Raw genomic sequence first — 19,667 nt, forward strand, 5'->3', positions numbered from 1 at the left:
CTGCGCTCTGGTGCGGATGGCTAGGGCTGGGTGTTTAACAGTCCTGGGCTCCCTCTCCCTCCCTGCTCTGACTCGTCTCCTCCCGCTGGGAGCTGGGGTGAGGGGCCTCAGGTCCCGCTGAGCTGCGGCTTGTATCTTACCCCTTTCATCAGGTGCTGGGTTCTCGCAGGTGTGGATGTAGTCTGGCTGTTGTCCTGTGTCTTCTGGTCTCTCTTTTAGGGATAGTTGTATTTGTTGTTTTTTCAAAAATATATATGTTTTTGGGAGGAGATTCCCACTGTCCTACTTATGCCGTCATCTTGGCTCCGCCCCCTGAAACTATTATTTTAAACTTCAAAATAAATTAACTATCAGGTCTAGAAAGAACTCAAGGCTCTAGTAGTTTTAGATTTTTCTCCTCCCTCTGCATGCAAACACATTCCCAAGGGCATAGAATTGTTTTAGGGTACTTTGAACTTGTATATTTAGCCTGAGATTCAGAAAGAAAAGCAGACAGCTTCCTGTGTAGCTACTAGAATTTCTGTTAAATATGCCTCTTAACTGTTCACTTATTAACAAAATGGCCTTGGGTGTCAGAGCTGTAAATTATCTTAGAAGTCACTCAACACCTTTATTTAACAGAAAAAGAAAGGAAGGCTCACAGAAGGGGAATAATTTGTCCTAACTTGTCCTGTCGCTCAGAAAGTGCATGGCAAAGATAGAACCAGAAGGCTTGTTTAACACAGTTACTTAGATTTCAAGGAGAAGATGGTACATGAAACTTGAGGGAACAGAGTTTTCAGTAGTAGTCGAAGATGGGCATATGGTAAAACTAAACTCCAGATCTCAGCTTTTGAACTTGCTGTGACTTTGATCAAGGGACTTAATCTTTCTAAGCCTCCACCTGTCCTTAAATAGTAGTACCTATGTAAGGGTTCTTTGGGTTCTAAAGTTTATAAGCATTTAGCACAATGCCTGGTTCTGTAAATGTAGTGTTGTTTTTTTTTTTTGGTTATTGTTGTTATTGAGAATCACAAGTGCCTCTCAAATAGTTAAGCATTTATCTTACATTGATCTTTCATGTGCATTATGTACATTACGATAGGAATTCCTTTACATGTGAGTTTGCTAGTGCTCCTAGCTAACTCTCACGTGTGTAGCTGTCCTATCCACCCACCCGTTAGCCTTCAAGGAATGATTCCCAACTCCTCACTTGTACTCTCTTCCCTTGGGTGTCAGAATGAGAAGTTTTATTGTTTCTGATATTTCAGCATCACTCAGTGTATGATGACCTGTTGTGTACAGGGCTTTTTCTAATTCTAGTACATTCTCCCACTCCTTTCTCTGGGAAAGATGTTTTAGTCCTGGGAACAAAGGAATAAAAAGATTATCTCACCTCTGAGAGGGAAGAACCCCCTTCCCTAAGGTTCATCTCCCTGGGCACCCATTTCCCATTGACCATACCAGGTTCTAGTTCAAGAAAGTTTATTACAAAGTAAAGAAATGAAGTGTGAGAAGAGTCACTCATCATAGAATTTCGGCAGCTCATTGCCCAGGATTACTCGATGGTCCACACCAGCAGCTGTAATAGTGACCAGGTAGATGACACCCCCACTAGAGCCATCCCTGCTCATGGCCAGAGCAATAGCTGCAGAGGGTTTCAAGTTGGAGAGAGGGAGAGAGAATGGCTTAGCTTCAAAGATCTTTTCCTTCTCATCTTGTCCACGTGCCTATTTCCACTTTCAGACCTCTAAACACATCTCCTTGAGATGAATATTTAGTGGGGTTCATTCATATGTAGGTTCATATGTGGCATCTCCTGATGTCCATGGTCTCAATTACTCTCACCATGATTGATTTGAAATGCAGCTCAGAAATCCTTGAATATTTAACAATTGGCCCCCATGAGCTGGCCTGAGCCAGTTCCAGCACAACACTGGTTCTTATAGTAACCAAACATGTGTCTTAATTTGGTGTACTCAGAACAATCCTGGTTTATGCTTTCTGTTCTGAAGTTCCATCTAGTTTAGCCTTTCTCCTGCCCCCTTTGCTCTGAAAAGTGTCTCAATTTGGACATTAAATTAAAAGGTCACCCATGTATTCCTTTTCTTAACTCCTCGTCCTTCCCATGTTAAAAAACCCTCCCCAAGCACCCTTCCACTTGGCTAGTTACCATCCGTGGTGAAGCGCCTGCACTCCTCCGGGGACATGCCTGGTTTATATGCTGCATCCACATAACCGTAGATATAGGTGCTGCCAGAACCACCAATGGCAAAGGGCTGTCGGATCAGCATTCCTCCCAGGGTGCCATATACCTGGGGGAGGTATCCTCAGGTCAGACTGTAGAAGCATCAATCTGCTTCCTGCCACTGAGACAAGCAGGTGGTCTGCACACTCTGCAGTGAAGCCTCAATAGCTCACAGCCCCACCAGTTGAGACTATACTTGTTTTTAGAGGCAGTGTCTTTGGAATTTATTGCTAGAATGACATGTGACCTCCATCTCCTTTCATAGGGAGTGGGGAACCCCAAGGGAAGCAGTGCATTAGGAGATACTCACCTGGCCCCCTTCACGTTGGTCCCAGCCAGCTACCATAAGATGTGCAGATAGGTCCTCCCGGTATTTATAAGTAATATTCTTCACCATGTTTGCAGCAGCCAGAACAAGTGGAGGTTCTTCCAGTTCCAAGCTAAAGGAAATGTTAGGAACACAGGGCAACATAAATTCCTGATGTTCAACCCTCCTGTGCCATTCCCATTATCCCTGCCAGGTGACACCTGAAACCGACAAGAGTTCAAACCCCAGCTCTCCTCCCACAGGTGCAGGGGAACTAGAGTCTCACGCCACTGATTGGTAAGAAGATTTCAACTGTACCCCTCCTTTACTCTGTCCCAACTACCCTTTGCCCCCGAGCCTTGTGACATAACTCTGCTGCAGGGGGTAAAAGCCCATGTGGGTAAAAGCAGGTAAGCTTTACTTCCGCCCCAGTGACCTTGGCTTTCCCCTTGGTAACCACCTGGTATTATGGTGGGCCACACCATCATTTTCTGCCTCATTATTTGTGTGAGGAAAGTGATTTACAGTTCTCAAACCATTTTCATGTGTTATCATTTAATTCTCAAAGTAACCATCTGGCCAGGGAGGGGAGTTTGGTACTGCTCATTATCTCCAGCCTACAGATGCAGAAACCAGCTTTGAGAGATTCAAGTGCCAGTTCAAAGCCAGGGAAAGCAGGAGCCCAAACAAGAATTTTTCATTTTGCACTGCAAGGCTCTCTTGGAACAAGACATTGTACAGGGGCTCCCTGGTTGGGGGGCGCTCTAGTAGATGTGCACTGAAGACCCCACAGCTTCATACCCATGGAGCTCCAGCTGGTAAGTGGCCATGTCGGCCACCGCCTGGGCATCAGCGGCCGAACCAGAGAGAGCACAGTAGATGCGCTGGTGTAGGGGGGACAGCTTGTCAAACACTCGGTTTACCACAGCCTCTCTGTCGGGAAGGAGCCAACAGTCGCCAGCATTAGAGCTGCCAGAATTGTTGAGGTTCATCATCCAGTGTTTCTCAAATTTATTTGGCTAGAGGACAGCCACAGACATTTAATGCTTAGGTGAAAGCAGGAAGCAAAAATTCATCTCAAATAAGTGAAACACTGAAAATAATGATCAAAATTAGACTTATTTTCAGGCTTAGACTTTCTAATAACAGAAAACACACTAAATTAAGAATTCTGTTCCTTTTATCAATTTTCGTTGCTATTAACCATCTGGAGGAAGTTACATGTTGTATGAAACATAAAGTAAGTCATATTTATGATCTAAGCCCATAAACTTATTTTGCTTGCGAGGAAACTGGCCAAGAGGGAGGAAGACAAAATTCGTTCAACATGTGATAGATGAGAAACGAGAATATCTGCTTGGCAGAACTATATTTTCTCTATCTAAACATAGATGGAAGGAGGCCCCTCAAATCTCTGTCTCCTATCCATTTCTCAGTCCCTTATACCTGTACACTACAGGGACAGGCCACATAAGTATTTGGGCCCCAGATTCTCCCCCAGGAATTCAGAGACTCAAAACACCCACCCAATATCTTATCATAATGGTTATAAAGGTTATATATTATATAATTCTGAAAGGTTAATTCAGTTTCTCCAAAGCTCTAGTTCAACAGTCTCTTCATAAATGGCAAGAAAAATATGTATTTGGGGCCATTAGCATCCTTCCAAAAGCATACACCTTCCCCGGTACTTACCCGGCAGACACTCGGGAATCAGAGCCCAGCACAACGCCCCCATCAAACTCTACTGCCATGATGGTTGTCTGCAGAGACAGAGGTGGAACGTCAGTGCAGGAAGACAGGTTACAGATGAGGAAACATTCCCAGAGAGAGGAGGTGACCGGCTCAAGATCCTACAGTAATTCAGGCCAGAGCTGAATCTCAGTACAGGATTTTTTTCTCTATCTTCCCATTTTCTCTGTCACCTCTCCTAGCTGCAAGAGAATGTCACAGCATGGTCATGGCACAACACAGAAAGAACTATATCCCTAAGCCCCAACCTTCCTAGGTGAAATGCTTTCATTGTAGGAAAGAGGTGTGGATGAGACTCGGAGAGGTTGTAGGTTTGGCTTGAGGGCACCTCCAAACACCAGTAAGGCACACAAGTGAATCACCTCCAGTACAGGCACTTGCTGTGTGTCCAGATGTGGTACAATGTTGACACAGAGCATGTTACTGTGACCTTGGGAAATAAGCTCATGTCTTTTTTTTTTGGCCCAGAATCCTCCAACCCCCACCCCACCCCTTAATCTGAAGCAAGCTCTTTCAGTTTCTTGAACAACAGAAAACATGGAGGGGGTCGATGATTAGCAGGGCCACATGTCAAGGAAGGAGGAAAGCAGCATGGAACATATGAAATGGTTTAAAATAAAGGTCTCATTTATGGATTTCTCATCAAGAGGTAAATAGATATCTCAGTAGCCAGGCAACAAGATCAATACCAAGAGAGGATTTGACTAGGTAGTTTACGCTGACCTTTCTAGGTCAGGAAAAGAAATTAAGGAAAATAATTAAGGAAGAGTGAACGTCTCTTACTCTACTGTTCAGTTGGAAAGAGCCATAGAGCTCTTAGGTTCAAATGAAGAAACAGCCTCAGAGAAGGCAACTGACTTGTCCAAGGTCACAGAGAATTAATAGCAGACCTGGGGCTAAAGTCCTGGTCTCGCTGCCCTCCCTTGTTTTCGCTTCCACTTCCTTCCTTCCATGGCTTATCTGGCAGTAAGGGACTTTTTCTACTTAAAAATGGTTTTGTTGCTGTCTTTCTCACCACCCCATAAGTTACGCTGGCCCCAGGGATATCACCCTGAGTGTGCTTTCTGACGTACAGACTTACTATGAATGGAGGGCCAGAGAATAGTGACAACCCCATCTTAAGTGGTAATTCCTCAGAAACAAATCTGCCCCCAGGCCAAGCGTAGTGGCAGTAAGTCTGGGAGGTGAAGCCAGCCAGCCTTGGGCTGCCATCTTCCCCAGGTGCCCAGGTTGGGCACAGTTCCCCATCAGGTGCTGGGAGTGGGTATCGAAGACTCAAGGAAGGGAGCATGGCAGCACACTGGCCAGGCAGGAACCTTCCTGGGCTGAGCTGGGCCAGGGCACCACACGCTCACATGGAACCCCCATTATCAGGGTGCCATGAACTGCACAGTGGCCAGTTTATCAAAGGTCTGTGTGATGGGCTGTCTCGTCTCCATCAGTGCCTGTATTACCCTCTCCCAAGGGCGGTCCTACTTCACCCAGGGCACCATTTCCTCATCTCTCTGCACCTTCTCCACCCCTCCCTTGATTTAACCAGCCCCTCTCTCTAGTCCAGAGTAAAAGCGAAAGCGCTTTAGAACAGCTTCCCCTTGACGCTTCCAGCTAAAAGCCAAAGCACCCCTTCTCCGCCAGCCTCGCTTGTCCAGGCCCTTCTCGGACCCCTAGGTGATCCCCTGCAGAGTACAGACGCCCTGTACTCATTGCAAGCTCCGGCTACTACAAACTACCTCCTCACTCTTGTTAGTCTCTTCATTTACTTCCAGGCGCTTCTAGGGTACCCCGTCGCTCCACCTCCTCCACCCCTCTGCTAACGCTCAAGCCCATACTCATTACCCCAGTGTAGACTTCGCCAGCCCGGGGTAAATCGCTTGGTGCTCCGGTCGGCAGCATCTCTGCGCCGCGCTCCTACTCTGGGGCGCTGGTTTCCGACCTGGGACAGCGCGCTGCGCGCGGCCTGCAGCTCCGCCCCTTCTCCACGCCCGCCAGGGGGCGCCTGGGTTCTCTCCGCCAGGCCTGACTCCGGCCGCTAACCCGCGTCTGGCAGGTCTGCCCGGAGACGGGTGACGAAAGAACCCGCCCAAGGCTGGGGTAAGCGGGTTCCGACAAGTGAATCTTTGCAGGAGGCAGCAAGGAAAGGAGGGACTGGTGCGTAAGATGGACGAAGCTGCTTCCCAGAGCCTCATATCTGAATTCAGTGCCGTCGCCCAGAATAGTCTGGGTTGGCCACTTTCCGACGTGGGCGGATCTAGCCAGTCTGCGGCTGCTTTCGTTTTCTTTTCCCTTCGGCCGGTTCCCGGGACTTCTCGAGCGCCCCGCCTCGGCCAGCCCCTGTTTCCTTCCCCAGCTCCCATTCCGCGCCCTCTCTAGCCTACGAGGGCCTCCAGCTCGGCGGGGACGCCAGGGAGCCCCAGGTCCGGGCGCGACTCCGGGCTCGCTCGCCGATGGCCGGCTCAGGGTCCCCCGCGCCCAGCGGGTGCCTCTACCTCTTCCGAGCTTCCCTACCGTGGCTGGGGACAACGCTGCTGCTTCTAGCCGACTGGGTGCTGCTCCGGCCGGCGCTGCCAAGAATATTCTCCTTTTTAGTGCCTTCCACGCTGCCGTTGCTTCGGGTCTGGGGGGTGGGCCTGAGCCGCTGGGCTGTGCTGGGGCTGGGGGCCCGCGGAGTCCCCAGGGCGACGGATGGCTCCAAGAGCGGAAGCGCAGGGGTCCTGGGCTGGCTGGCTGCTTCGGAGTCCCTGGCGGCGGCGCTGGGCCTGGCGCTGCCGGTACTTGCCTTATTCCGAGAGCTGGGCTCCTGGGGAGTCCCCAGGGACTCTCACAGCACCAGGCTGCTGCACTGGGGATGTCGCCTCGACGCCTTCGCCCTCAGCTACGCTGCAGTGCTGCCCGCAGCTGCTCTATGGCGCAAGCTCGGGAGCCTTTGGGTACGCGGAGGTCAAGGGAAATCTGCAGACGCGGTGCGCCGGCTTCTAGGCTGCCTGGGCTCGGACATACGGCGCCTGCCGCTCGTTCTGGGCCTGCTGGTCCTTTCCTGTGCCGGTAAGGGGAATGCAGGGGGAGCAGGAGGGACACAAGGGACTGGGTAGGAATCAAGAGTAATGGTCAGTGAGATAGGTTAGTGTGGGTTCTGGAAGGTGTGGGTCAAGGGAAGGCCACCCAGCTCGGGTCTTGAGCAGACCTTTCCAGGGTAGAGGATGAGACCTGGACTTGGTGGGCGGCAGGAGTCCTGGACTCGGTGCTGCCAGGCGTTGCTTCATTGGCCACCCAGTTCTTTCTTTGGCCTCATAGCACATCCTATGATCTCCAGCCTCCCTAATTAAATCCCTAAAGATCTGGTGGGGCCTCAGGGTTGTGAGTTCCAGGATGGCCTGCTAAGGTGCAAGGTTGTGTCCCTTGTGTCCGCTTTCTGCTGATGCCCTCCCTGGTAATGGCCAAGCATGAAGGAGAGGGGTGGTCTGGGAGCAGTGGGGTTGGAACCGCCCTGCTAGACTTGATATTTGTGTCTGACCCATCTCTTCTATCCCTCCCCAGGGGAGATGGCCATTCCCTTCTTCACTGGCCGCCTCACCGACTGGATTCTACAAGACAAGGCAGCCTCTGCCTTCACTCGAAATGTAACTCTCATGTCCGTTCTCACTGTAGCCAGGTCTGTGGGCTGAGGATGGAAGGCCAAGAAGTGGGGACCCTGTGCACTTCCTTGGGGATGCCTGGGACCTTCTCTCTGTCCCCCGAACACATAATGACCCCCTTGTCTCCATCTCTAGTGCAGTGCTGGAGTTCATGGGTGATGGGATCTACAATGGCACCATGGGCCGTGCACATAGCCACTTGCAGGGAGAGGTGTTTCGGGCTGTCCTGCAGCAGGAAACAGAGTTTTTCCAAGAGAACCAAACAGGTATCTCATGAAATTCATTATACATCGATGTACTGTTTGTATCCATATGCATTGACTTTTACTTATAACCTCTCTTCCACACACACACACACACACACACACACACACACACACACACACACACACAAATTCTCATTTCTTATACCTCAAGAGAAAAATCCTGTATTTTATCTTTAGAAAAACTTAATTTTTCTATCCAAGATTTTTCCATAAACTTATCTCTGTATGTGTATTTAGACAGACACTATCGAATTTCAAACCTGGAAATTTTGAGATCACAGAGTCCAACTGCCTCATTTTGCAGAAAAGGAAATAGGCCTAGACCCTAAATGCTGAAGCTTGTATAGTCATGCTTGGGTAGAGGTGAACTTGGGGAGAGTGAATCTATCTCTTGATTCCCAATTCAGTGCTTGGCACAGTTTCCTGGACAGCCTTCTAGCAGCACTCTCCGTTTTTCCCTGGCTCTATTAAGTGACCAGCCTGAGCTCTTCCTTGCCTATGAGTGTGGCATGGGGTATACAGGCTCTGAAAGGAACAAAAATTTGCCAGAGAATCGGAAATTCACATGGGCGTCAGTTTCCTTAGAGTTGAAATGAAGGCCTTTGGCCTGGCTCTTCTTCTCTAACGTTATTCTCCCTCCACTGAGATCCCCATTGTCCCATCCTCTGACCTTGTTTTTCCCCAGCCTCCTCAGAGCATGGGGACACCCTTTGCCAGCACAGCTGGCTCATTGCTTGTCCCTCCCATCACTCCGAGCCTCTCACTGACTCCACTCTCTTCTCCCCAACGCCTGGCAGGCGCCATCACATCTCGGGTTACAGCAGACACGTCCTCCCTGAGTGAGTCTCTAAGTGAGAAGCTGAGCCTGTTGCTGTGGTACCTGGTGCGTGGGCTGTGTCTGCTGGGGCTCATGCTCTGGGGGTCGCTCTCCCTCACCATGGTCACCCTGGTCGCCCTGCCTCTGCTTTTCCTTCTGCCCAAGAAGCTTGGAAAATGGCACCAGGTACGTCCAGGGAGTTGCCTCAACCCACACAAACCCTTGTCTCTCAGACACGATGGACTCATTCCTCACTGATTCCCTATCTTCATGGGGCTCCCTATCCCTGTCACCTGTGTCCCCAAATTGCTCAGTGCTGAGTTTCATATTCTCTGTGTCTTCTCTTCTAACTTCTGCCCATAATCTGTCTTTAAGAATATGATCACCATTCTCAAGAATATGATCCCCTGTTCCCCTTCTGAGTCATTGCCTTCCCTCTGTATCTCTTTAGTAGCCAGGAAGTATAACCACGCCCCTTTCTCTTTTCTCTATTTTATCTGCCTCTTTTAACCTTTAATCTCCAACCACATAACTCAGGTACCAGTGCCCTTTACGATTTGCCAGCCCTGTGTGATGTCTCTTGTCCGTGTCTCCTCAGGTGCTGGCAGCACAGGTGCAGGAATCTCTGGCAGAGTCCAGCCAGGTGGCCACTGAGGTTCTGTCAGCGATGCCTACAGTCCGGAGCTTTGCCAATGAGGAGGGTGAGGCCCAGAAGTTTAGGCAGAAGCTGCAGGAAATGAACACACTCAGCCAGAAGGAGGCCCTGGCCTATGCCGTCAGCCTGTGGACCACTACTGTGAGCACTGGGAGATGAACGCCTTGGCCCTTGTCCTGAGACACTTTAACTCCATTCCCTTCCTCAACCCTGCTCCACACTCCTCCACTGGGCAGTGGTTGGTCTGGTGTTCTCAGCTAGCAAACTGAGGCTCGATAAGCCTACTTGGTGTTCCTACCTGCCTCCCTCTTTCTGGGCACACTTGATACTTCCTTTTACTATGGTACCCCAAATCCACCAAACCTGCTTTTTAGCGAAATGCCATGTCTTCCAGTCCTAGGGCCTTCCCTTGCCTCTCCTGGAGCACTCAGGGAGCCATAAATCCCCACACCCTGGCCTCCTTCATGCTCAGAAATATGTGGATGTGCTAGTGAGGGCCATGGGGATAGCAGAAGCCAAGGATGAGGGGCATCTGTGATGTAACTGAGAGTTGGGCCAGGAATCAGAGGGTTCTGGCTTGATGCTGCCATTTATTTACTAGCTCAGCACCCATGGGCTCGTAACTTACCTTCTCTGAGACTGTTTCCTCATTTAAAAGAACATGAGTAGTATAGCCTTGTTTATAGGGCTCTTGATAAGAATATCAGATGACATTACATTGAGGAAAGCCTTTGGTGAAGAGCAGAAAGCTCCTGACAAGATGACGATGGGGATGAGGATGATGAGGGCTTCAGCTGTGTGACCGAGTAAGACTCCATGAGGTCTCTGATTCATTCTTCTTTTCTACCTGTTGCACTTCCTGCTGTAACCCAGGAGAAAGGGACTTTATATTTCTTTCATGTGAATGATTCTTGTTCTTTGCACCCACTCTGGATTTTTCTTCCCCAACCCCTTTTCTCTCTGGTCTCTGCCCAGATCTCAGGGATGCTGCTGAAGGTGGCGATCCTATACATCGGTGGGCATCTGGTGATAAGTGGGGCTGTAAGCAGTGGGGACCTTGTCACCTTTGTTCTCTACCAGGTCCAGTTCACTACAGCAGTTGAGGTGAGGCCCTCCCAATGCTGTTCCTTCCCGCCTCCCATCGCACATGTGTCACTTTCCTCTGCTCCCCACCCTTCTCCCATCACAGCCCTGGCAAGCAGATCAGGCCTCCCCGCCTCACTGTTCATCCCAACCCTCTAGGTACTGCTCTCCACCTATCCCAATATACAGAAGGCTGTGGGCTCCTCAGAGAAAATATTCGAATACCTGGACCGGATCCCTCGCTGCCCAGCCAGTGGTGTGTTGACTCCCTTAAACTTGAAAGGCCTCGTCCAGTTCCAAGATGTCTCCTTTGCCTACCCAAACCACCCAGAGGTCCTGGTGTTGCAGGTACAACCTACCAACCCTTGCATTCCATCAACTTCATTCTCAACTCTGTCATCCAAAATTTTCTTCCTGCCATCAGCCTGCTTAACACTGGGTGCAGACAGAGCCTTCCTGACCCTTCACAAGCAAAGATGAACATCATCTCTTCAGTAACTTGGTCTCAAACTCAAGAACTAGTTTGGATTTTAAGAGGAATGGGAGAGGCAGCTCTCAGGGAGAGGCTCTCACATTCTAGTGAGTTGCTGAAGCAGAATCTGTGTCCCCAGTTTTCCAGCTTTCCTTTTTCTTTCCATTTGGGATTTGGAATATGAGTTTCTGTTTTCTCATGGTCCTGGTATCAGGCGTGTGGCCTAGTCCTGCTCAGTCTGCTCTCGTCTTTGCCTCTCTTCCATCTCTACTCCTTAGGGGGAGGTGTTGTCGCTGAGACAACAGCAGTCTGTGCACTGTGGGAGGGTAGGAGTTGCTATTTCCCTCTATTTGTGTCCTTTCTTCTCTGGGGTAAGACATCATGCTATGTAACAAGACAATGACAGTCCCAAGTTAGAGGCCTCAGCCTGCTGCTTATTGTGTGATTCTCTAAACGTCAGGGGCTGACGTTTACCCTCCGTCCTGGGGAGGTGACAGCACTGGTGGGACCCAGTGGGTCTGGGAAGAGCACAGTGGCTGCCCTGCTGCAGAATCTGTACCAGCCCACCGGGGGGCAGCTGCTCCTGGATGGGGAGCCCCTTCCCCAGTATGAGCACCACTACCTGCACAGACAGGTGAGCAAGAAGGTGGCATGGGGAGGTTGGGGAGCATCAAGTCAGAAGAGCATTCTCACTGCTCTGAAAGGAGGGCTAGGGGACAATAGGAGACCTTGGCTGAAGGGGTGGGTGTGGCAGGAGAGAGGGTGTATGATTTTGTGATACGAACTCAATAAAGATTTTGGGTCTTCAGTCTCTAGATAACCTTGCTTCTGTGTTCCTTATTCTATGACTCACTGTCATATTCATTCCAGGTGGCTGCTGTGGGACAAGAGCCACAGCTATTTGGAAGAAGTTTTCAAGAAAATATTGCCTATGGCCTGATCCAGAAGCCAACTATGGAGGAAATCATAGCTGCAGCAATGGAGTCTGGAGCCCATAGCTTCATCTCTGAACTCCCTCAGGGCTACAACACAGGTGCCCTCTCTGTTCACACACCACCCAGCCATCTTCACCTTTGCTGAAACCCTGATAGGCTTACATCAGGCACCTACTCAGCAGTTCTTCCTGCCTCACTGACTTCAGTTTGAAGTTGTAAGATCATACTCCTATGACTCCTTCACCCTCCCATGCTCAGAACTCCTTTACCTTCCCAGAACCTTCCCCTTGTAGCTGCATCATCCATCCTTCGTGAGGGGGATGCATGTGCACATGGGTATGCATGTGCTCACCCAGCTCTCTTCTTGGTTCTCGTCTCTGCAGAGGTGGGTGAGGCTGGGAGCCAGCTGTCAGGTGGTCAGCGGCAGGCAGTGGCCTTGGCTCGAGCACTGATCCGGAAACCTCAGGTGCTTATCCTGGATGATGCTACCAGTGCCTTGGATGCAAACAGCCAGTTACAGGTGAGTAAGTCATCTTTCTTAATGCCTACATCCCATCCAGTCGTCCTTTCTGCACTTATTCTGTGTTATGCTAGCATCATCATTATTCAGATCAGTCTTTGCAGTTCTCAGTTCCCATTAGCTTCTCCCCAAGACGCCTAGAACCAGTTAAGAGATTATATACAAACTGAATCTCTGAAGCCAAACATAAGGAAAAGACCATCCTAACAATGTTAACATTGATATTAATTGAGCTTTTACTATGTGCCAACATGCTGCTAGGCCCTTCATATGTAGTGGCTCACTCATTTCCTCATCCTGAATGTGTCTAAGTGGGGCACTATTATCCTCATTCTACAGATGATAAAGTGGAAGCTAAGAGAAGTAGTATAACCTACGTCATTCACCTGTTGAATAGCAGAGCCTGGACCCAGAGTCAAGTCCACCTGACCTGAATGCTTATGCTCCTTACCACTAAATTAAATGTCCTTAAAACAGCATATATAAATTCCCACTCCAGAGGTGAGAGGAGAGACTACTCAATACCCTTCACTCTTCAGGGGTATCATTATAGGGCTCTGACTTTTATTCCACTGTTGCCACCTCATGTAAACAGTCTTTAACAAATCAAGGTTTGATAGAAAAGCACTCAGATTGAGAATCTTTGATCCTGGGGTTGTTGGCAGAGGCGGCAGTGGTCCTGGTGAGGCTGTTGCAGCTCTGGGCACACAGATGCCCCCTGGGCTGGGAGTGGTCCCCAGCTCTGACAGAATCTGTCTTTTCTCAGTTGGAGCAGCTCCTGTATGAAAGCCCTGAGAGGTGCTCTCGGTCTGTGCTTCTCATCACCCAGCATCTCAGCTCAGTGGAACAGGCTGACCACATCCTCTTTCTAGAAGGAGGCACCATCTGTGAGGCGGGAACCCACCAGCAGCTCATGGAGAACAGGGGACACTACCGGAACATGGTGCAGGCTGCTAGCGGGTCAGATGCTCCGGAATGAAAGACTTGTCAGACCTGCACGCTCCATCTTTTTTTCTCCTTTCTATAGTGGAGAATTTGGGAATAGACATCTTACCAGAGCTGCAAAGCAGACAGCTACTTCTAGGAGGAGTGACACCCTAAAGTTAACTTCCTTGGTGATGCATGCAAGTCTGCCCATGAGTGTTACCCTCTCAACAAGCTCCTCTTGATAATGCACATTTCCTGGAAGAAAATAGTATTGATAACTCCTTAGTGTGACTGAGTTTAGAGTCAGGGTTGGTATGGATAGCACCCTGAAAATGAGGAGAAATATTTAGAATATACCAAAAGGGAAGATCAGCTACTTTCCAGTATGACCAGAGGCATATGCTGGATCATAAATGCCCTGTGGGTTCTGATATTTATAATAAAATCAGTGTTTTGTACTGTGGTTTCTTGTGTTTTCAGCACCCTAAATAGCTCATCGTTTTGCCGCACGCTTCTCAGGAATCAGGTGTCTTTCCCTTCAGCATCCTCAATGTTTCACAGCCCCAAGCGCGCCATCCTCCCTTAAGTTTGCTGTTGCACCCTCCACTTAGACAATCCCCAGCATCTACCCCCAAGGATGAGCCCGACAGGGAAACAGCACCCTCCAAGGCACGGCCGCTGCAGCGCGGAGCCGTGGCCCTTCTGCGGTGGAAGATGGAGGAAGAGCAAGCGCGTGAGCTGAGGAGCTCAGCTTCACCAGCTCGTCCGCCCCGGTCCTTTCCTGCAGAGCTCATCCGGCTCTGCAGTGGCACCTGGAGGGGTAACCTCAGCACAGTGGGCGAGGTTGCGTAGTAAATCTTTTCCATTCAGAAAGAGCCATAGGGGTGTGACGTTAAGAGTTGCTGGGCAGATTAGGCCAACACAGGTTGCAAGGAGAGGCGGGGTCGGAGGAGGTAAACTCGGCGGTGCTCAGTGGAGCAATAATTATTAGAGGAGGCGCGTGCAGAAGGGGCAGTGTTTGTGGGTGGCTACAGGTTAGGGAGACCGTTGAATGGGAGAGGCCTCTGAAGGACCACGTCGTAAGAGTCAGAGACCGCGCCTGGCTCCCTGATGCCCTCTCCCCCCCACTTCCCCCACGCTGCGGGTATATTCTGTGGCGGGTTACCACAGGACCTGTCCTCAACACTCAGTGCCCACGCCGCCCACTCCCATACTCCTATCCTCCCCTACTTTTATAAATGATGCGCATATGAACACCCCCTCCTCCCGCGAGGTGAAACTGCTCCCAGCTGCTTGCAGACGTCCCCCTTTCTGCCTGAGGCCGCGCCTTTAGCTGACAGGACCCCTACCCACTCGGTAACGGTTCCCAGAGGATGCCGGCTGTTGGTGTATCTCACTCCAATATCATCGCCGAGGGGGCTTTCAAAGTCGCTCTCTCGCTTTCATTCCCTTCTTTTGACATTCTATCACCCTCTGTTCCCCCAACCTCCATGGAGCAGGGGCAGAGGCGCCTGTCCACTCTGTGATACTAATGGTCGCCAGACAGCCCCCGACTTCTTCTCGGAAAGGGCAGGGGGATGTGGAAAAAATTCTTGTTCCCTCCCTTTAAGGCTGCCGGCTTTCGCTTTCACTTCCTCCTCAGAAGATGGACAGTTCTCCGGGTGCGAGGCGGTCATGGCGCTGCTGGGGATGTGCGGAGCCCCCCGAGGGCAGCGGGAGGACTGGGCTTTCCCTGTCCTGGGAAGCCAGCTTCGCTCGGAGCCCGGACACTACAGTTTCTCTAAGCGATCTCCGGAGCTCGCCCTCCCCCGGGGAATGCAGGTCAGGGCTGTAAAAGAACCCGGTGGAAGGCGAGGAGCAGGGCGCAGAAGACTGGAGGGTCGGCCTGCAGAGTGCCTGGAGGCGCAGGAACGCGGAGTTTGGGCATCCTTTGGTTGAGGAGAGCCACATCCCGGGCCCGTGCCAGGAAAGAGGCCACAGGGGAATTGGGGCTGACCACCTGGGGCTTTGTAAATCCAGATTAGGTAGAGTTAGAGGTGCAGTGGGGGCTCCCATCGAAAGAACAAGGGAGCTGTCCTGCCTGGTCTCCATCCCACACACATCTGCAAGCCTTTCTCACGGGGCTATCCTGTGATATAGGGGCTGTATAGTGCATGGAAAACCTATCAACTTTGGCCATTAGCCTCTCCTTAACCACTCACTACTTGTGGCTGGATTAAGTCAGTGTAGGTCTCTCACCCTCCCTTCTGTAAAATGGGATAGTATTAATAAAGCGTGTTTTGTGAGGGTTAAATGACCAATGGAAAGAAAACACATTATAAAGTGACCCCTAAAATGTTTAGTTATGGTAACGTTCTTTCATTTCTTCCGTGCTGGATAAAGGAAAAGGTTGGTTCTTTTCCTTTCGCCAAGCCATTTCCTTGGAGAGACTGGTTATTAACTGTTCCATTTAGTGATGGTTGGTGAATTTCTGCCTGTCTCCTCACTCTCCCGCTCCCTAAAACCCTTCCCTTGCAGTCTCCGACTTCAGAAGTTTTCAGAGCCCCTTCCTCTGCCTTTTCTCTTGCATTAGCCCACTGAATTACTCAAGTCTCTGGGTGGGAATGGAGAAAAGAATGATAAGATTGAGATGGCCCTTGGCACTACCACCCTCGCCTTCAAGTTCCAGCATGGAGTGATTGTGGTGGTGGATTCTCGGGCCGCATCCGGGAATTACATTAGTGAGTATGTGTTCCAGCAAGCGGGTTCCACGGGGGGGCTGGGCCCTCCTCTCAGCAGGAGCCCAACGTCTGCACAAAAGCAGAAGCAGATAATGACGTAGGACACACAGGGAGAGCTGTGGGGTCATTCCTTTCTTCTTGAAACTCAGTCTTCCAGGCACCATAAGGATGAACAAGGTGATTGAGATTAACCCGTACCTGTTGGGCACCATGTCTGGTTGTGCGGCGGACTGTCAGTACTGGGAGCGTCTGCTGGCCAAGGAGTGCAGGTAGGTGAGGTCTCTCATCCGCCTTCTAAGCCTAGTGGTCAGTTCTGGATCCTGGGTCCTCCACATCACTCCTCCTTACCCTTTCCTCCTGTTCCAATGTAGCATCTTAGTGCTAAGGTAGTATTTCACAAAACAGCCTTTTGATGATTAAAACAACAAAACGGAACAAAAAAACCCTTCTCCCAAATCTCATCTTGAGCTCCTGCCACTAAACCAGATAATCAATCTCTCAATTATTTAGCCCTGACATCATCCACCCTGGTTGGATAGTAACATTTACTACGATTTCTTTATGTGGTTTAGGTTTAAATTCCAAATCTCTCCCTGAACCTGAGATCCTACAAAACCAATCCTTTCAAATACTTTCCTCCTCAGTCATTTCCTACCCATCGAGTGGGCTGCTCAGAGAGCTAGCCTAGTCCTGACACCTCTAAGGCCTCTCCCCCCACCACCCTGTCTTCACCCAGGTTGTATTATCTGTGGAATGGGGAGCGTATCTCAGTGTAAGCAGCCTCTAAACTGCTCTCTAACATGATGTGCCAGTACCGCGGCCTGGGCCTCTCCATGGGCAGTATGATCTGTGGCTGGGACAAGGTGGGTGCCCTCCATTCTCCATATTCCCCCGCTGTGGATGAGAGATCAGTTTTCTCATCATACCCTCCCCTCCCACTCCCTCCCTTAGAACTCTGGGTTATAGAACTGGTCCAGCATCTCCAGGGGCTATTTCTGGTCCAGATGTGGACCACTGTTTCATAAGCTTGTCCCTTTCAATGAAATAGTTGATTCCAAGTTTGTTTTTCCCATTTTCTCCTCAAGTTCTATGATTATTACCAAAGTGCTGTCCTACTTCAGTTATTCCTGTGGCAAGTCTTACTCTCTTGGTCACTTAAAAAAAATTTTTTTTTTGTTATCATTAATCTACAATTACATGAAGAACGTTATGTTTACTAGGGTCCCCCCTTCATTGGTCACTTTTTATGGTTCATACTTGGACCTGTATGTTACCAACATCTCCCTCTCCAATTCCAACCTGAAACTTTCTTGCATCCTATAGGGTCCTGGACTCTACTACGTGGATGACTATGGGACTCGGCTCTCAGGAAACATGTTCTCCATGGGTACCGGGAACACCTTTGCCTATGGGGTGATGGATAGCAGCTATTGGCCAAATCTTAGCTGAGAAGAGGCTTATGACATGGGCCGCAGGGCTATTGTTCATGCTACCCACTGAGACAACTATTCTGGAGGAGTTGTCAATAGTAAGAGACCAGTGCTCCCACCACCATGCCTGGTTCCGGAAGGGCTTCTGAGATTGGGAGACTCGGGGGAGGTTTTCAGTGAAGTCCCAGTAATAAGGGTTTCCTTCAGTGTAACATCATAACAGCGACTGGCTGAAGGGAAAGGTGCATCCATGTTCTTTCTTATTGGCCCACAGTGTACCATATGAAGCAAGACGGTTGGGTGAAAGTGCAGAGTACAGACGTCAGTGACCTGATGTACCAGTACCGGGAGGCCAGTCAGTAGCAGTGGCAGCGGCTGGGCAGGCCTCCTCTGGAAAGCCTGGCTGACTCGGGGACTTGGACCAGTTTTTGCCCTGGGAGAAGAGGGCCCTAACTTGAGCCCTGGGGGGAGAGTATTGGCAGCTTTGGGGCAGGGCAGAGTTTCCCCTTTTGTGTGTTCTCTCTTTCAAGGAACACTCGCCTATCACAACCTTCTGGGTGCCCACTAAGCACAATAAAGGAAAATGGTTACAAATTTCTGTGTCTGTGTTCTGGCTGATTGGGCTTGGGGCTGTGGCTGTTGAGGGGAAGGGGGCAGGAAATAAAGAGAGGCTTTTCCTGAGAAGACACTCAAACCCTGCCTAAGAAATGGGCCTCACCAAATATTTCTCCAGGGTTTTCCTTCCACACTCATCTCTCTAGGACCTCAGGAAGGCCGATCATTGTTGTCTGCAGACACTTATTTACAATTTAATTTAAGTTGGAGTGCTTTACTTGGGGATATACATAGAGACTTCTGTGTAGTCCACTGTTAATAGTTTGGGGGCCTGGGGACAGGGTACCTATTACAGCTAGTTCTGACTTTGTAGAGTCAGATGAAAAAAGCTTTCACCTCACATGTATGCGGTAATTGCAAACACAGTATTGTTTACCTGAAATAACAGTTTAGGGATATTGGATATTGAATACAAAGATGGACTGTAGGGGTTCAATCTTGTGATGCAGCTCACTCAATTGTAAGATGACAGGACCATGATTGAAGAGAAAGGGGAGGAGACGAGGAGGACTCCTTGATGTGAGGAATATGAGCAGAAAGTAACCAGGTGAGGAAAATGAGATCGACTTGATGAGATCTTCTGAATCATCTGGAACTGCCAGAAGGAATATGGACAATGTCCCCTCTCAAAGGAGAGTTAATCAAAGGAATAACAAAAATGGGAAGCAGCTGAGCATGGAGTAATTTTCATTAGAGAGAGGACTTTAAATTCCCAGAATGGACAGGGTAGGAGAAGTTTTAGTAATCCCCCCCACAATTGTTCCTAGCTTGAAATGAATCATTGGTAGTCACACCAATAACATTTCAAAGGGGTGGTTTGGAATCCAAGTGATCCTCCCTCTGGGAACTGTGAGTTTGAGAGGTGGTTTCAACCTGAAGAGTTATTTCTGGAGTAAACAAATCTGCATGTTCCACAGATAATCTCTGAGCTAGGAAGGATGGATAGAAGCCTGATTACTGTTGTAATCAGTGTTAAAATAGACCAAGAAACAAGTCCATTTCCCTCATATGCCCAAGGTGTTTTCAACATAGTTTGGAGGCATCTGAATATGTGCTCTGCTCAAGTCGCTGTGCTGAGGACAGATGAAGACAAAGGCACAAGGCCTTCTCATCTCAAAATCTGTAAGTGGAAACCTCCGCAGGCCTTGGTGAAAGTGGCTGGAGCCTTCTATGTAGGAGAGGTCCTGTGTGTTTCTCGCTCCGAATCTGGCTCTCTTCTTACCCCAGGACCCTAAAACTGGAGCTCCGATTGGGGAAGGAGGCTGTTCCCATAATAGGTTCAGAGTTTGAGGTATTAAGAGTTTGCCGT

At 49.7% G+C, this 19,667-nt stretch overlaps 3 protein-coding genes across 6 annotated transcripts; 2 read left to right on the forward strand and 1 right to left on the reverse strand.

Annotated features, from left to right (window-relative positions):
• Nucleotides 1-1,447: 1,447 nt before the first annotated feature.
• On the reverse strand, nucleotides 1,448-6,925 carry PSMB9 (proteasome 20S subunit beta 9). 3 transcript variants are annotated; one of them, XM_073224049.1, is made up of 6 exons: nucleotides 6,792-6,925; nucleotides 4,230-4,297; nucleotides 3,336-3,467; nucleotides 2,538-2,667; nucleotides 2,153-2,294; nucleotides 1,448-1,627 (listed from the first exon to the last, which is right to left on the reverse strand). In XM_073224049.1, the coding sequence occupies exons 2-6, from the start codon at nucleotides 4,286-4,288 to the stop codon at nucleotides 1,500-1,502; spliced, it is 591 nt and encodes a 196-aa protein (XP_073080150.1). In that variant the 5' UTR covers nucleotides 4,289-4,297; nucleotides 6,792-6,925; the 3' UTR covers nucleotides 1,448-1,499. The 3 variants fall into 3 exon arrangements, with proteins under 3 accessions (XP_073080150.1, XP_036861123.1, XP_036861131.1); XM_037005228.1 differs by lacking the exon at nucleotides 6,792-6,925 and adding an exon at nucleotides 6,123-6,393; XM_037005236.1 differs by lacking the exon at nucleotides 6,792-6,925 and having other exon boundaries at nucleotides 3,336-3,553.
• Nucleotides 6,693-14,056, forward strand: TAP1 (transporter 1, ATP binding cassette subfamily B member). 2 transcript variants are annotated; one of them, XM_037005201.2, is made up of 11 exons: nucleotides 6,693-7,328; nucleotides 7,821-7,935; nucleotides 8,054-8,184; nucleotides 8,982-9,187; nucleotides 9,600-9,797; nucleotides 10,632-10,760; nucleotides 10,899-11,087; nucleotides 11,672-11,845; nucleotides 12,082-12,244; nucleotides 12,530-12,666; nucleotides 13,433-14,056. In XM_037005201.2, exons 1-11 carry the CDS (start codon nucleotides 6,731-6,733, stop codon nucleotides 13,643-13,645), a joined length of 2,253 nt encoding a protein of 750 aa, XP_036861096.1. In that variant the 5' UTR covers nucleotides 6,693-6,730; the 3' UTR covers nucleotides 13,646-14,056. The 2 variants fall into 2 exon arrangements, 1 of the variants encoding a protein (XP_036861096.1); XR_005057795.2 differs by lacking the exon at nucleotides 13,433-14,056 and having other exon boundaries at nucleotides 6,714-7,328; nucleotides 12,082-12,361; nucleotides 12,530-12,669.
• Nucleotides 14,057-14,480: 424 nt separating this feature from the next.
• On the forward strand, nucleotides 14,481-18,325 carry PSMB8 (proteasome 20S subunit beta 8). Its single transcript, XM_073224472.1, is given in 6 exon segments — nucleotides 14,481-15,414; nucleotides 16,166-16,317; nucleotides 16,463-16,582; nucleotides 17,050-17,176; nucleotides 17,637-17,841; nucleotides 18,018-18,325. Coding segments are annotated over 6 exon segments (840 nt in total). The 5' UTR covers nucleotides 14,481-15,267; the 3' UTR covers nucleotides 18,107-18,325.
• The last annotated feature ends 1,342 nt before the right edge of the window (nucleotides 18,326-19,667 follow it).

Source organism: Manis javanica, chromosome 16, assembly GCF_040802235.1.
Source record: "Manis javanica isolate MJ-LG chromosome 16, MJ_LKY, whole genome shotgun sequence".
Classification (NCBI taxonomy): Eukaryota; Metazoa; Chordata; class Mammalia; order Pholidota; family Manidae; genus Manis; species Manis javanica.